Source organism: Dipteris shenzhenensis, chromosome 27 (assembly GCF_047967505.1).
Source record: "Dipteris shenzhenensis isolate YYH24624 ecotype China chromosome 27, Dip_SZ_1.0, whole genome shotgun sequence".
Lineage (NCBI taxonomy): Eukaryota > Viridiplantae > Streptophyta > Polypodiopsida > Gleicheniales > Dipteridaceae > Dipteris > Dipteris shenzhenensis.
The window spans coordinates 44,163,862-44,180,568 of NC_141622.1; the positions used below are offsets into that span (position 1 = coordinate 44,163,862).

Below are 16,707 nucleotides of genomic sequence, written 5' to 3' on the forward strand. Positions count from 1 at the left end.
AAGAGTCCAGATATCTATGACGTAGAACATTGCTTTATCACTGTTTTCGTCGCATTTTAGGAAGTTGCTACACTAACCCAGAGTTGCAGAATATGTTTTCGAAACGAAATTTGATGTGTTTGTTTGTTGGGTTTACAGGAAAATGCGTGGCTCTAGTGCCTCTGACTTGGCAACAGTGGGAGGTAACATGCCTGTTGCCTCAAATAGCATGGGTCGGATAGATGAGCATGCCAAGGTGCCTAAACGAAGAGAAGCCAAGACTCAATGCCCTTGTGGTATCTCAAGCAGCTTGGGTAACATGGCCTTGGGTAACATGATACAGGCATTGTCTCTCCCCTTATTTTCTCTGTCCTTTTTTTGGGGGGGGGGGGGGCTCAACTTAGAAGTATATGCTGGGGGGCCTTAGCATTCTATAAATGTGTCAATATGTACCCATGGAGCCTCAGAGATTGGCTTAATTTTGGGAGTAAAAGCTCTTGCAGAATTCAAGCTAATTTGGGAGTCTCAGTGTGTGGATGGTAGAACATGCATAATGTATTAGATTGGCTCAAGCTGTCTATGATTTTAACTCTCTTTCTTTTGGGCTGTAAAAAAGTTCTCTAGATTTGTGGGATGTGCACATGCTCATTGAAGAGGTTGGAGATTCACAAAGGGTAGATAGAATTTTTTTCACATGTTCCTTTTTTCACATATGTGTATGCATGTGCGTGTGTCTCAACTCTATTGATCTATCTACATGTGTGTGTGTGTGGGAGGGGAAGGGGGGAGAGAGAGAGAGAGATCACAGGGGATGATTGGGTCATAATTAACAGTATCATTATCTATCGGATAATTAATGTAGTTAAATTTCTATGTTTTAGAATGCAGTTTGAAAAACATGTATTCTCCTAATAAAAAGCATCCTGCAAGTTTTGGCATCAGGGTGGCTGTCAATACACATGTACAGACATGCATACATACGTATGTATACACGGTTTTTTCAAAGCGTTTTCTGGGGGTCTTTTTTGCAATACCCAATATTTTATTTAATGAACAAGGTACTTAAAAAAACATTTCGTAGAGATATGGATTGTCTTCGCTACTAATGCAATCGACCTCATGCCAAGACTAGTAGTAAGGGTCTGATGCATGCTCCAACATCCATTAGTTTGAATCTTGCGAGAGGATGCTACTGCCTTTGAACTTGGTTTAGTCACTCTGGCATACTGTGTTCAAGGCCTGAAAATAAAGCATATGTGATGCTAATTACATGACGTGTCTGTCACTTGGCTAGTTTTGGATGCATCTTTTGCATGTTCTTTCCTTACTTTCAATACACTTGTCCTTAAAGGAAACCATCATGGTATAGGCTTCTAGAATATGTTTGGACAAACTTCCATTTGTAACATCATGATTGTGATGCTGTATTTTGAAATGTGTGTATGAATTAAAGGTTTGATTTTGAACTTGATGGCAGTGTCAGGATCCGGATTGCATGGTATGGCAACACATCAATTGTGTTGTTATCCCAGAGAAGGAGGGAATGGAGCCAGAATTTCCTTCACCATTTTATTGTGAGATATGTCGTATTAAGCTTGGAGATCCGTAAGTTTTCTTGAGAAGGCTCTTTGATAATCCTATCATTTTTTAGTATGTCTAGCTGATTGTGGTCTTGACTCATCTACAAATAGAGAAATGAAAATATATTGATCGAGTTCTTACATTTGAGTAACTTCAGTATTGGGAGTTAGTGTATATTGCTAGAGTTGTGGGACAGCTCTTGTTGGTCACACTGAATTGCTTTTTGGTTGGCTCATGATTGTTGGGATCACGTCATTATAAGGCTTTAGTAAGAGCTTTTAGTTGTTTATCACTGAAACTGTGTCCAATAAGTAGATCTGGCAAGCCCATGTCGAAAGACAGAGAGAGATGCACATGATAGAGAAGTCCTCTCCTAGGATTACTTAGCATAGGTTCAGTTCAGAAACACACAGAGAACAGAGTCATACAGAAGTGGATTTTATTATAGCAGTACAAAAGAGTGGACTCTGGACAAAAGGCTCATTGTACAATTCCCTCAGACTGAGGAGAATGCTATTGCAACGGATCTCTGCTCCCATGCGAGACAAAATACTAGGCAACAATGCACTGGAGGTGAGGGGGAAATGATCACGGGAGAGGCTGGAGTGGACGGCGTTTTATAGGGGCTGGAAGAGCCCCCAGGACAGCCGACTGGATCAGGTGTGGGTCGACCTAGTTAGGGTTGGCCGAGCCAGCCAGCCAACCATCCAGTCAGTTGATGTCATGTGCATGGATCGGTATCTGACGTGTACTAGTTACACAGAACTAGCTCAGGTTAGCCTGGGGAGGCTTAGAGCTAGGCAGGCTTGATTCTCGGGTTGAGTGGCAAGGGTATGAACTATTTATAGGTCTTCGCTATTTTTGGCGCCGGGGCCCGAGTCTATAAAAGAGGCCCAGGGGGTTCAGTTCTCAGTGCGCAGTTGGGAGCAAGTCTCGTTCCCAGGTGCTAGGTCTGATCCTGGATTGTGTCGCGGACGCGCGCCTGCATCTTAGCGTAGCCCAAGGCCCAGTGGCAGATCCAGGGCTTCACAGCGCCACCTGGTGGTATGGGACACCAGGCTGGTTTGGATCTGATTGGGAGTTCGTGCCGGTAGCTCAGCTCGTGGCTCGGGGGGACATCTTCTGATTCGGGATCACATCCTGTAGATGTCACGGTTGGGTGGTGAGCAGCCTGCTCAGTTCTGATGTTGTGTGTGGTTATTTTGCAGATCAGGAGTTTCAGGAGTGCTGGGATGTGTCAGTTGGTATCAGAGCCAACTCCTGAGGTAGGAACTTCTGATGCGAGAAATTTGACGGATTTCTCTTCCAGGTATGCCCTAAAATTCGAGATTTCCTGCTGCGTATTTGCTGTCTACCTGGGGTAGAAGGGGTGAGGAAATATCTGGAAAAGGAAGAAGAAGAGGAGTGAAATAGAAACGAAAAATCTGAAGGCTACAGAGAGAAGTCTGAGGGAGGAGAAGGAGAGCAGAAAGGAAGGAGCGTAGGGCAGGAAATTGACAGCCTAGGAGTAGAGTATGCGGGGAGTAGAAGAGGCGAGGCTGTAGGGGCAGGACAGCCTGCGCAACAGGCTGCGAACAGCCTGCCTAGGGCTGCGTGCAGCCTGCGCAGGAAGAAGGGCAGGGGGAAGGTGCTTTTTTGCGAAAAAGCACCCCTCCAAAGTTGGAGGGGCTCAGGTGCTTTTTTCGTAAAAGCACCCCTCCAAAGCTGGAGGGGCTCAGCCTTCTTTGGAAGCCTAGCTTCCAAATTAGGCCGCCCTGCACCCTATATAGGTGGGGGCTGGGAGCTAGGCAACCCACAAGCAGCCAAGCAGCCCCAGTTTCGAGATCTTACCTTGAGATCTGCGCCAGCCCGCCTCGCCCAGTTTCGATCAGCTCCTCTGCTGCAGCCCCTGCCTGCGTCAGCCCAGCGCTGCTCCCAAGGCTCCAGTACCAGCCCGTACAGCTGCAGCTACAGCCGTACAGCCTGTACGGACTGTACTGTCACCTGCGGTACCTGCAGCTGCTCCGTACAGCAGCTGCGCCTGCACCTACAGCCACCGTACGGACTGCGTCAGCAGCCGTACAGGCCACGTCAGCAGTCCGTACAGCCTCCACCATTGACTGCGCATCCGGTTGCAGATTCGGGGAGGCACCAGGGTTCGTGGTCTTCCAGATTTCAGCATCCTTTCTGTCAGATTTATCTGGGACGGTTTTCTTCTACTCCATCTCCCTCCGTGCTCCGTTTCAGTTATTTATTTCTCTCAGCCTGTAATCGAGTTAGTATTCAGCCATGTCTGATGCTCCGAATCCCGAGTTCACTATGGGAGAGCAGGAATTAGATTACACTCCAGTGGGAGAGGATGATCAGGGTCTCTATGACGACCTGATCACTAAGAAAGCCTTCAGTGAGTTCACGACTGCTCTAGATGGTAAATTTGAGCAGGTCAACGCTAATCAGTCGGGGTTGACACAGCAACTCCAAGGGATACAAGCTACCTTGACTCTTCTGGCTAGCACGGTTCAGGCACTCACGCATGTGGATGCCATGGCCTCCGTGCTAGGCCCGAATATCACTCCGGATCCCTTTCCAGGTGACCAGAAATCAAGAACAAAGGAGGTGGTTGACACTTGGCTGCACAAGTGGCAAGTTCACTTCCAATTTCACCCCTATCCAGACGAGAAAAAGATTCAGCTAGCAGCAGGGTTTATGTCAGGTAAAGCCTTGCTTTGGTGGAAAGAACTCCAGCCTAAGCCTGACACTTGGACAGAATTTGAGGGTATCTTCAGGAAGGAGTTCCTGAAGAAGGAAGATGACTATGATATCGTCGGCAAGCTCAAAGCCCTCGATATGTCAAAATTGAATTTAACTTTTGAAGTTTATCTTCAGAGATTTAGGGATCTGCAAACCAGGGCCACCAAAATGGATCCTGTAACCTTGTTAGGTTTTTTCGTGGATGGTTTGCCAGACTCCTATAAGTTACAGATTAAGAATAACAAGTGCACAACATTGCAGGAGGCCATGACATATGCGCGCATATATGATGATACCATGGCCGGTATTAAAACAACCACAGTTACCGAGACCAGCGGAAAGAACAAACGCAAGTTCTTTCAGCATGCGACTGGTATTGGGGAGACGAAGTCTACGGACAACGCCTCCAAGAAAAGCTTAACTCCTGCGAAGAATGGTAAGGCCCGTTTCCTTCGCACTCTACAGCTCAAGAAAGAGGGCCGGTGTTTTTATTGCGAGGAGCGGGGCCACACGAAGAATGAGTGTCCTAAGCGGAAGAACCAGAAATTAGTGCTAGGACCGAAGCTCCAGGCAGGTCAGCGTACCGCAGCCAAGGGAGCCAACCAGGTTACGATGACAGGTATTTCAGTAAATGTCATTACCTGCCCCCTTTCTTGTAATTGTACCTTTAATACTTCGTTGTTTGGTTCCCATGATCTTTTCCGAGTTTATGGAGAAGTTAGGGACCAACAGGTTCACATTCTCTTTGATCCGGGCAGCTCTCACAATTTTGTTAATTGCAAATTTGTGCAGAAGATGGGGCTGTCCACAGTACCTAGCGACCACACCTACGAGATGCAGCTTCCAGCTGGGAAGCAGTTTTGGGATCGCAAGGTTGAAGCGCTTCCCATCCGGATTCAAGCCTACACGGGAGCTCTCACATGTTACGTTATGCATTTAGAGCATGTAGACTTGCTGATCGGGATAGAGTGGTTTAAAACCCACAATATCCAGATCGGATGGACGGAGCATACCCTTTCTTTTGAAGACAAAGGCACCCAATTTTGTATTCGGTGTGATAAGATTACCCCTTCTCAGGGACCTATTGTATCTGCGATGCAGCTTCGGAATATATTGAACACTTCTCATTATGATGTCTATCAGTGTGTTTTGATTCCACTTTCTTCATTTATTGTTTCGGTAATTAACAAAAATGAATTAAGTGTGTTTGAACACCGAGAATTGAGAACGTTGTTCGATAATTTTAAGGACGTATTTCCAGCTCAACTGCCGGAAGGGTTACCTCCAGAAAGGGCAGTAGATCATCGCATAGATTTAGTCCCAGGGGCTCAACCTATCAGTGTACCACCGTATAGGATGAGCCAGGTAGAGGAGGATGAGTTAGCTATCCAGCTTCAGGATTACCTGAATATGGGCTATATCCGCCCAAGTAAATCTCCTTGGGGTGCACCTGTCCTCTTGAGAAAGAAGAAGGATTCTTCCTGGAGGATGTGTATAGATTATAAACGACTTAATAAAGTTACAATTAAGAATCGCTATCCTTTACCTCGTTCTGATGATTTGATAGACCGTTTGGCCGGAGCGAAGTATTTCACTAAGATTGATTTGCGTACGGGTTATCACCAAATCCGTATCTATGCTAAACACATAGATAGGACCGCATTCCGGACTAGGTATGGTCATTACGAGTTCCTCGTATTACCTTTTGGTTTGACCAATGCTCCTGCTACTTTTCAGCAGATGATGAACGATTTGTTCAGGGATTATCTGGGCAAATTTGTTGTAGTGTTCTTAGATGATATCTTGGTATATAGTAAAACGCTTGAGGATCATATAGGACACCTTCGGGTTGTCTTACTTGTTCTAAGACAGCATAAGCTTTATGCCAAGATGAGTAAATGTGACTTCTTTATGAAGGAGATCATTTACTTAGGACACAAGATTTCTTCTGAAGGTATTAGCATTGATCTGGATCGTATCCAGAAGGTTTTAGAATGGCCTATCCCTCAGACTGTGAAACAACTTCGTTCTTTCCTAGGATTTACGGTATTTCTTCGGAAGTCGGTCCGTGATTATTCACAAATCACGGTACCCTTGACCAACATATTGAAAGGTCGTGGACGCAGGTCTACTCAACCGATCCCTTGGAATGATGCAATGAACAAGGCTTTTGAAACCTTGAAGTTATCTATCAAGGAAGCACCCGTTCTTGCATTACCCGATCCTACCCGGCCTTATGTTTTAGAGGCCGATGCGAGTGATTATGCGATTGGGGCCGCTCTATTCCAAGAAGGTAGACCTGTAGCTTTTGAGAGTAAGAAGCTAGACGACACTCAGTATCGTTGGCCCACACTTGAGAAGGAACTTTATGCGGTAGTGTATGCTCTCAAGGTTTGGAGACACTACTTGTATGGTTCAAAGTTCCTTGTATTGACTGATCACCAGTCAATCAAGTATGTGTGTGATGGATCAGAATTGAGAGGAAGGAAAGCAAGATGGGCAGAGTTAATGCAGGATTTTGATTTCGAAATACGTTATCGTAAGGGTTCGTTGAATAGTGTGGCGGATGCCTTAAGTCGAGTTAAGTTTGTAAATGCTTTGTCATTTACGGAAATATCCTCAGACCTATTTCAATCCTTGAGAGGGCTATACGCAACTGATAGTCATTTCAGTTCTTATTGGCAGAGAGTCCAGGATGGGAGCTCTATAGTTGACCAGGACTCAGGGATTGTGCCACCTAGGATACAGGCGGCGGGAGGTCAGTGGATGATTAGGAACGGCTTGCTGTTCCGGAATGAAAAGATTTGTGTACCTGATGTTCTGGACCTAAAATCCAAGATTCTCTGGGAGTGTCATGATGCTCCTAGTGCGGGACATCCAGGTATACATAGGACTCTGTCTCTTGTGAAGCATACCTTTTATTGGCCTAAGATGCGTGCATTTGTAGAGAACTATGTGGTAGGTTGCCGAGTTTGTCAGGTTACTAAGGCTGAACGCCTTAGGAGCGCGGGCTTATTACAGCCATTACAGATTCCAGGTAATAAGTGGGAAAGTATTTCCATGGATTTTATTACTGGTTTGCCTCGTACGCGCAAGGGTCATGACTCTATTTGGGTCATAGTTGACCGTTTGACAAAAATGGCTAGATTCTTACCTACAAGAACAACTATTTCAGCTGTTCAGTTGGCTCACGAGTTTGTGGACCACTTGTTCAAGCTGTATGGTTTGCCATCTGACATAGTCAGTGACAGGGACTCAAAGTTTACAAGTAACTTCTGGACACTTGTATTTGAGAAGTTGGAAACTACTCTAAGTATGAGTTCCTCGGATCATGCACAATCCGATGGCAGTACAGAGAAGGTCAACCAGTTGGTTGAAGACATACTTCGGGCATATGTATCTAAGAGACAGTCTTCATGGGAAGATTATCTACCCATGATTGAATTTGCTTACAACAGTGCAAAGCATTCTAGTACAGGTTATAGTCCTTTTATGCTTATGTACGGGTTTCAACCTAAGTCACCAGTTATGGTTGGATTAAAAGGGATTCAAAATGATGCTGCTAAGAACTTCTTGCAAGACATGCAGGAAATGTTGCAGTTTGCCAAGGAGTCTATTAGAAGTGCCCAAGATCGGGACAGATTTTATGCTAATAGACATCGTTCACCTAGAGAGTTCTCTGAAGGAACGATGGTATATTTGAGAATTCCTAAGGAATCCAAGAGCCTAAGTACTGGTTTGGTTCCGAAATTATCCCCCAGATACTGTGGCCCATTCAAGGTCATTAAAAGAATTGGACCAGTTGCATATCGACTAGAATTGCCTCCTGATGTTAAAGTACATCCAGTCTTTCATGTCAGTAGACTGAAAGAAGTATTGGGTGCAGATGATCAAATTGTTTCTCCTCATGAGATTATAGAAGTTACAGATTTAACTTTTATTCCTCACGAACCTGAATCTATTCTTGAATTCCGTGAAAGACAGATTCGAAATCGTACTATCACGGAATACAAGATTAAGTGGAAGGATCGTGTTGAGGAGGATGCAACATGGGAGACATTACAAAACCTCCAAAGAACATTTCCCGATTTCTTAGCGAACTCAGGAGTGAGTTCTTAGAGGAGGGGGAGTATGTCATGTGCATGGATCGGTATCTGACGTGTACTAGTTACACAGAACTAGCTCAGGTTAGCCTGGGGAGGCTTAGAGCTAGGCAGGCTTGATTCTCGGGTTGAGTGGCAAGGGTATGAACTATTTATAGGTCTTCGCTATTTTTGGCGCCGGGGCCCGAGTCTATAAAAGAGGCCCAGGGGGTTCAGTTCTCAGTGCGCAGTTGGGAGCAAGTCTCGTTCCCAGGTGCTAGGTCTGATCCTGGATTGTGTCGCGGACACGCGCCTGCATCTTAGCGTAGCCCAAGGCCCAGTGGCAGATCCAGGGCTTCACAGCGCCACCTGGTGGTATGGGACACCAGGCTGGTTTGGATCTGATTGGGAGTTCGTGCCGGTAGCTCAGCTCGTGGCTCGGGGGGACATCTTCTGATTCGGGATCACATCCTGTAGATGTCACGGTTGGGTGGTGAGCAGCCTGCTCAGTTCTGATGTTGAGTGTGGTTATTTTGCAGATCAGGAGTGCTGGGATGTGTCAGTTGACCAGCCTGCTGCTGGGCGACCATACCCTGTCCGATATAATGTCCCCTCTGGCAGGGTCAGCTCCCTGCCAGTGAGGGCTGCTGTACTGCAGCATCCAGCAGCCTGCACCAAAAGATAGGGCTCCATACCAACTGATGATATCGTGTGCCGTCCACAATGGGAGAAGAGTCGTATTTGGAAAGCTTACTCCCTGGATCCATGGGAGTAACTGCTGGACTGCAATCTGCCATTCAGAATCTCTCCAAAAGCTCTAGACAATACCTATGCTGGCTAAGAAAAATTCCATCAGCCATCCATTGAATCTCCATGTCGAGGAAGTAATGAATCTCACCAAGATCTGTCATCTCAAATTGTTTTGAAGCATAACCTGTATATCTCCTATCATTCTATGATGGTTTTCAGAGATGATAAGGTCATCAACATATAATATAACAGCAAGGTAAGATCTGATGGGATATCTCAAGGTGTATGCCCCAGGCACACCTTGGGTTCTATGTGTGTGTGCTAGAGGCACAGTTAGGTGCCCATAAGCACTGTTAGGTGGTGGTAGATGCCACATAGGATGATTGAGAGATTCTAGGAGCTGATTGAGGAGATGATTGTGGAGCTTGGTGGCTCATGTAGAGGTGCCTACATATGGACCTCACCTTTCTTCATTCCATAAGCAAGCAAGCAAGCATTCTCATTTCGTGTTCAGCTTCATCCTTTCCTTTCACTTCTTCAACATGGTATCAGAGCACTATGATCCTCCTTGAGCCCATTTGTGCCATGTCATCTTCTTCATCTTCTTCTTCTTCTTCACCTTCCTCTCCATTTTGCCCCTTTCTGCCCAACCACTTGGAGGGCTGAGTTCTCTATCTACAAGCAACCATTCCCAGGGTCCTTCTGGCTGGAGAGACCCTTCATATGGGCGAACTTCCACGTCAGAGGAATTAGACAATGGTGCCCACGAAACTGCGCAACAGTCGCCTTCTTCTTGACGCCATTTTGTTCATTTTTTTTTTGGGGAAAAAAACAGTGCTGATTATATTACTTCGAGAAACAAGAATACATGGGGTCAGTTTTGCAGCTGACGGGGCTGCATTCACAAATCGGACGCAGCCCTAAGAGGAATCAAAAGCTCTTTCTCATGGAGGGATCAGGCGGGTGTGAGTAAATAGCCAGAGAGGCGGTGAGTAGCGCCACTAAAGGCCCTGAGATGTATGCTCGAAGAAGAGGCCCTGCGTATCCCAATCTCGGAGGAAACGTCTCCACTTCTCCCGGCCGGCCCGGGAGTCCCCCTGGATCTGGTCCCACTGACCTCTGAGCGTGTGGATAATCTCGCTCCAGATGTCGGCCATGATCTGGGCAATCGAGGGTGAGGTACCTCCGAGGATCTGCGCGCAGCGCGAGGTCCAAATGTGCCATCCAACGATGCTGCCAATAATCTCCCAAACTGGCTGCCTCACCTGAGATCCTGTGTCCACCTCTGCCAAATGCTGTGGGATGCCCTCAAGCGGCCCCCAAGTCCCCTGGGTGATGAGGAACATAGGGTCCTGCGGGCCTGCCTCGAACATCTGGTGATAGCTAAGTATGGTACTGCACCAGCAGAATGCGCCCCAAGTGATCAAACCTAGCTCCGGCTCTGCACGAGTGAGGATCTCGAAAGCCCACCTCCACACTTCCTGGGCGCGAGTGCAGCTCCACAGGCAGTGTTTTGGTGACTCCTCGTCCTCATGACAAATCTGACAGAGTCCCTTCTGACCAAACTGCCGCAACCAGCTCCCCACTGGAAGTCCCTTGTGGGCGAGTAGCCAAAGGAAGTAGGAAATCTTCCGCGGCCGCCAACTCTCCCACAAGGCCTTCCAGAAGGCCTGAAGAAATAGCCTGGAAATACCCTGAGCATACCATCTGGGCCGCTGGGTGGGCGGTCTGCTCTGCATCCTCCCGAGAACGCTCCTGCCGAGCTTCGCACTGTATGCGAAGAAAGGGGTCGGCCCCTGGTCTGCCACAACCTCTGGCCATCTCCACTCTTCTGGGTCCCAGTCAAGCTCTGAAAGGGCCCGCCCCTCCCAAAGCCAGAGACGCCACAACTGCAACTGATCCTGCTCTACTCTAGGATCAACCTGCCAAACCTTTCCCAAGAGGCCTACAACACGAACCCTCTGCCACGGGAGAAGGGGGTCGATGAGCGCACCCTCTCTCCTGAGTCGGCCGTCATCCAAAACGGCGAAGGAGACAGAGGTGTCGGCTAGCCGACCTGCGACAACCAGTGGGATGCCACGGGGGGTGAGCTGTCCAAGCCAGCGGGCATCACCAGGCATGAGGATCTGAATCTCCGGTGGTGCCAACCAGCGGGCAGGAATTGCTCCATCTATCTCTGTGCGCCTCGCCTGAGCACCACAGACGCCCCTGCTGCGGCTGCAAGTGCAGTGCAGCTGTCTCCAAGTGCATGTAAGTGTCCCTCCAAACTCGAAGGGACCGAGCGGGCCCCCGCATCCAGCCATCCCACGAGATATGCGACCTCTCCCCCAGCTGAAGGCCCGAGACATCTCTGACCTGACCGTTCCAGATGAGCCGCTGATGGTCGATCTCCTCCTGACTGCTAGGAGGCGGCTGGATGAGGCTGAGACGAAGTCGCCTCCAAATAGTGAGCAGGCTACGAATGAGCGGGGAATGGGGGCGGGTAAGCGGTGCAGAGGTAAAGATCCACCTGAGGGACGGCAGCCACTCTCCTCGGCGCGGGGTGCAAGAACTGATCCCCTGTTGAAGTAGCAGCTTCCACGTTTGCCCCCTCGGGATCAAACCGCGGATAACTAACTTGCCCAGCAGGGCCTGACTCTGGAGCTCTGGATCAATGACTCCTAAGCCTCCCTCCGCCTGCGGGAGAATGAGTGTCTGCCAGGCTACCCTGGCTCTGGTATCTCTGAGACGATCCCCTCCGGACCACAGGAAGTTCCGAACCATCCTCCTGAGCTGTGCCACGCAAGACCGCGAGAAGCACCAACAAGAGGCCACATACCAGGCCGTGGCCAAGAGAACCTGATTGACCACAAGGGCTCGACCTGCAAGAGAGAGCTTAGCAGTGCTCCAAAAAGCCAGCTTCCGTCGTATGGAATCTAGCACTGGGAGAAACTGCTGAGCTGGCGTAATGTCCAGGCCAACCTGAAAACCGAGGTATCTAGTAGTCTACCCCCGCGGGATCCATCTGAAACCCAAAAACCTCCCCCACTGTGAGCAGGCCCTCGGGTCTGTGAGAAAACCAACTGATTTGTTCCAGTTGATTTTCGCACCGGTTGCCGAACAGAAGACCTCTAAGGCCAGCCTCACCCTCTCCAGCGTCATCTCATCATCTAGTACATACAACGCCGTGTCGTCTGCATACTCCGAGTCCAGGAGCTCAGAGTCCTCCGTGATGGGAAGGTGAACACCCGAATCCCTGTCGTCCTAGCTCGAAGATAGTGCGTCATCGCCTCGGCGAAGAAGAGAAACAGGTAAGGAGCAAGTGGGCAACCCTGACGCACTGATCTCTCCAAATGAAATCGCTCTCCCATCCTGCCGCCGATGATGACCCTGCTGGAAGCTGTCCTGTATAACGCTGAGATGCCGTGAATCCAGCCCACTGGGAATCCAAGTCTCTCGAGAGTACCCTCCAAGAAGGACCAGTCCACTCGATCGTAAGCCTTCTCAAAGTCGAGAAGTAGGATGGCTAAATGAAGCCCGCTGTGCTGATCTCACTCCGTCGCCTCTGAGAAGGTGAAGACATTATCTAGAATACTGCGATCTTGGACAAAGCCTGTCTAAGTGTCATGGATGAGGTCCGGAAGTAGTGATCGAACTCTGGCGCTGATCATTTTGGCAAGGATTTTGTAGGCGGTGGTGAGGAGAGTGATCGGGCGCCACTGACGGATCTCCTACCGATCTCCCCCTTTCGGGATGAGGCAAATCAATCCCGAAGAGAGGCTCTCTGGCATCTGGCCGCTGCTGAAAATCTTCTGGAGAGCTGCAAGAAGGGGCTGATGGATCTGATCCCAGAATGAAGTGAAGAAAGCTCTAGAGAGCCCATCCTCACCAGGGCATTTCTGCCCGTCGATAGCCATCAAGGCCTCCTGCATCTCGACGGTGGTGAACGGGGCCATCAGCGTCGCCTGCATGCTGGGCTGAACAAGGGCCGGAGTGTGCCTCCACACCTCCTCGCGGGAACGTCTGGTGCGGGGGGCAAGCTGCTCCTGCTGGAAGAGAGTTTTGTAGAAGTCGGTAGCCAACCCCATGACCTCCTCCTGGTCGGTAGTGATATGACCCTCCGTTGTCCTAAGACTCCGGATTTGGTCTCCTGCTGCCCTCTGACCATGAGTCCTGAAGAACTCTCTGCTCATCCTGTCTCCCTTCCTAGCCCAGTAAGAGAGGGAGGCGTGATAAGAAAACTCCGAGCGTCGCTGGAGAGTCTCCTCAAGAAGGGCTCTGGCTCGAAGGGCCTGGAGACGAAGCTCCTCCGAACCCGGAGCTGCCTGTTGGAGCCGCTGAATGGAGGCGAGGTCCCTACGAAGAGCTCTCTCTCTGCCCCACCACTCCTGACGAATCTGAAGGGCTGCTAGCTGGCAAATCTGGCTGGACTCCTGCAGAGCTTGAGCCACCGCCTCTGCCAAATCCTCGCACTCGCCCCAATCTCTGTCCCAAAGGCTACCGATACGATTGTGCACCTCCTCCCTGGAAAAGATGGAATCAGGAATCCTGCACGAACGGGGGCAAGGGACTGAGCTACCGAGTCTAGTGTCAAGAGCACTGGCGCGTGGTCGGAGAGCGTCGTCCCTGGCACTACACCCACCTGACCACCTCTGCCGATGGCCCAATCACTGACATAAAATCTGTCCAATCTCTCCAGGAGTCTGCCCCCTTCCCTGCGGAAACCCCATGAGAAGTCCAAGCTCCCTTGCCATCGACGGAAGGCAGGGTCTCTCCAGCTGTCCCTCCCTCCTATCGCAAAGAGAAAGGAGTCCCACGCGGACTGCTCTGCCTGAGCTATGCCTGTAAACTCTGGTCCTCTGCCCTGCTGGTCCTCCATGGTCTCGAGATTGTTGAAGTCCCCTCCAACAATCCACGAATTCATGTCTGGGAGAAGCTCTGTAAGTGTCCTCCAAAAGGTGGCTCTGTGACGGAGATCTGTGGGTGCATAAATGTTGAGGACTCCTATTCTGGAGCCCTCCAACTCTAGGCCAACCCACAGCGCACGGCCTGGGATCAACGTACCATGGTCAAAAACCCCCTGGGCAAGCGACTCGTAGACGGACGTGCAGACACCGCCACTCCTCCCCTGTTCACCGATCGAGGGCTCCCAGTAAGTGTGAGAGCGCCCAGGGAGGATCTTCCCGCAACTACTGGTATGAGCCACTGAAAGCTTATGCTCCTGGAGCAGGAGCATATCCAAGCGACCAATCACCGCCGGCTGAAGTTCCTGTCTCAAGATAAGCTTCCTAGGACCACGGGTGCCAGAAGAATGAAACCCGTTCACATTCCAGGAAACGATGTGTAAGCTCATGGCGTAGACTGGTAGGTTGCGAACAACTGTCTGCTCGCGGTCAAGGTCGATGAAGAGGGTGGCTGTCCGGAATGAAGGCGCAGACGCTTCTGTGAGGGTTTTGAGGGGGAGGCGGGGTCATCCTGCCCGTTCTTCAAAACTCTGAGCAAAGGCGTGAGGCCTTTGGTGCCATGGACGAACGCTTTCTTGAGCCAGCTCGAGATCTCTGAGGTTGTCATCCCGTAGAAGGCGCAAAGTTTCTGTGCTGTCCAGACTCTGACATCCTGTGGGAGGTGCCAAGGCAGAGGGGGCTTGAGGATCACAATCAACCTGAAACGCTTGGCGACGCATCGCCACCGTAGGCGCACGTCACCCTCGGACCATTGGGTCTCGAGAAGCTGTCCACCCGTCGGGCCTATCCAGGAGCTAATCTGAGCGTGTGTCTGCTCCCTGAGAGCCTCCCAGACCGAGTCGTCTGTCCAACTCTCGGTGCCGTCGCTGAGAAAAGTGAAGGCAAAGCTGGGCCCATCCCTCGGGGCCAAGGCTGCGATCTTCCCATCCGTCCCTTTGCGGAGCAAGAAGATACTGATGTCAAGGCAAGTTGCGAAGGTCCCGAGGTCGGCCACATCCAAGTAATCCCAGGGTCCGGACCTGTAGAAGTCGCGTGGGAGCTCTCTCTCCTGGAGCTGAGGCCCGCCAAAATCTGCGACTGAGGGGGTCGGGCTAGCAGACAAGGAAGGCTGCTCCTGGGGTGGTGAAGTCTCGGGGTGCCCTACCAGGGGGGAGGAGGGGGGAGAAAGCTGCGGGGTAGGACACACTGACTCCACTGAAGCGTCTAGCTGGGGGGGCGGAGGTGGGGGAGTAGGAGCTGCACGCGGCTGAGATAACACCTGTGAAGATGATGCTGCGGGAGAGCTGAGAGGGGCGGGGGGGGATGGGGCTGGGGCTGAAGAGGAAGAGGCGGGGGCTGAGGCTGGGGGGCGGTAGGAGGGGACTGCGTCTGGGGCTGGGGCTGGGGCTGGGGGAGGGGGGGCTGGGGACAGGGAGGATGGGGGACCTGATGCTGCGGGGGGTGGGTAGCAGCCGAAGAAGAAGCTCTCGCTAGACCTTGGGGCGGCTGCCTGTCAGGTCTCTGAGGCACTGCTGCAGGCTGGGTACCCTCTGCCTCCTTGCCTTTGTCAGAATTCTTCTTATTCTTTCCCCTTTTCCTTCTGACCTCGGTCCAGCCACCAACCACCTCTGGACTGGACTCGTGCTGCCTCTGCTCTGCCTGGCGTGGCTGCCTGGAGGGGGGGAGGGGGCGGGGGGGGCCGAGAGGGGCTGGAGAAGCACGGTGTCCAAAACCATGACAACGCAGGCAGTGGCCTGGTTGTCCTGTGACCACCATGCACTGAGTAATGATGCCAGCATCTGTCACAACCTCGATCTCTGCAGGGAGGGACGCAGGATCTGCCACAGCCACGCGGACTGTGGGAGCTCCTGCCGCAGCAACCGTGTCGACAAAAGTGTCATGCATCACCCAACCAAAGTGGGCACCCAGGTCCCTGACTATCGGCCGCAACTCAGCAGCAAGGCCTAGAAGTACTAGTGTCACTAGGTGGCGAGGTATGCGGAAACGAGCATCAAAGTCCGCTGCACTGAAGCCTCGGTACCAAGGGACTATCATGATGATCTTCCCATCCACTGATGTGGGGGAACAAGCAATCAGGTTGCTCGTAGCTCTCGCAGTGGAGAGCTTGAGCCAGAAGATGCCCCTTCCCATAAGGGCCACCTCCTCAATGTGGCTATCCTCTAGCACAAGGGTGGACTGTAGCCAATCCCTGATGGCTGCCCTGGAGGGAGAGTGCCCAATGACTCTGCCATAAACGGAAGTGTGGGCAAAGTCATTGGTAGCCTGTTTCACCAGGGATGACTGCCGCTCTGTCAAAATCATGCGGTAGGCTAATGGAGAGGGGGGGTCCGGCTGGGCCTCCGGTTCCGGGCAGGGAGCCACCATACCGCAAAGACAAACTGCGAGAACTCCAAAGAAGGAAGAGGCTACCACCGAGATACAAGGCCAAGCCAGGGGGAGGGGTCTTCCAGGCAACAGGCGGGCTGCCACACGATTTGCAGCGAGCAGGGATCTTCGAGCAACTGGGCGGAGCTTCGAGCAGCTGGGTGGAGCTTCGAGCAGCTGGACGGGGGAGACACCTGAGATACGAGCAGGCGGCGGCAGCGACGAGCTGAATGGGCAGACTCTGAGCGCGGCGAAGTTCTGAACAGGGGGGAGAGGAC

General features: G+C 50.9%; 1 protein-coding gene across 5 annotated transcripts in view; it reads left to right on the forward strand.

The window, feature by feature from the left end:
* LOC147884356 (E3 SUMO-protein ligase SIZ1-like) overlaps positions 1-16,707 on the forward strand; it is a 47,916-nt gene that overhangs the window by 8,972 nt on the left and 22,237 nt on the right. For 4 of the 5 annotated variants that reach the window (XM_087399148.1, XM_087399149.1, XM_087399146.1 and 1 more), the window contains exons 2-3: positions 139-322; positions 1,457-1,584. In XM_087399148.1, the coding sequence (XP_087255274.1) occupies positions 139-322; positions 1,457-1,584 (312 nt within the window). The remainder of the gene's footprint in view (positions 1-138; positions 323-1,456; positions 1,585-16,707) is intronic. The other variant, XM_087399150.1, reaches the window with a different exon arrangement.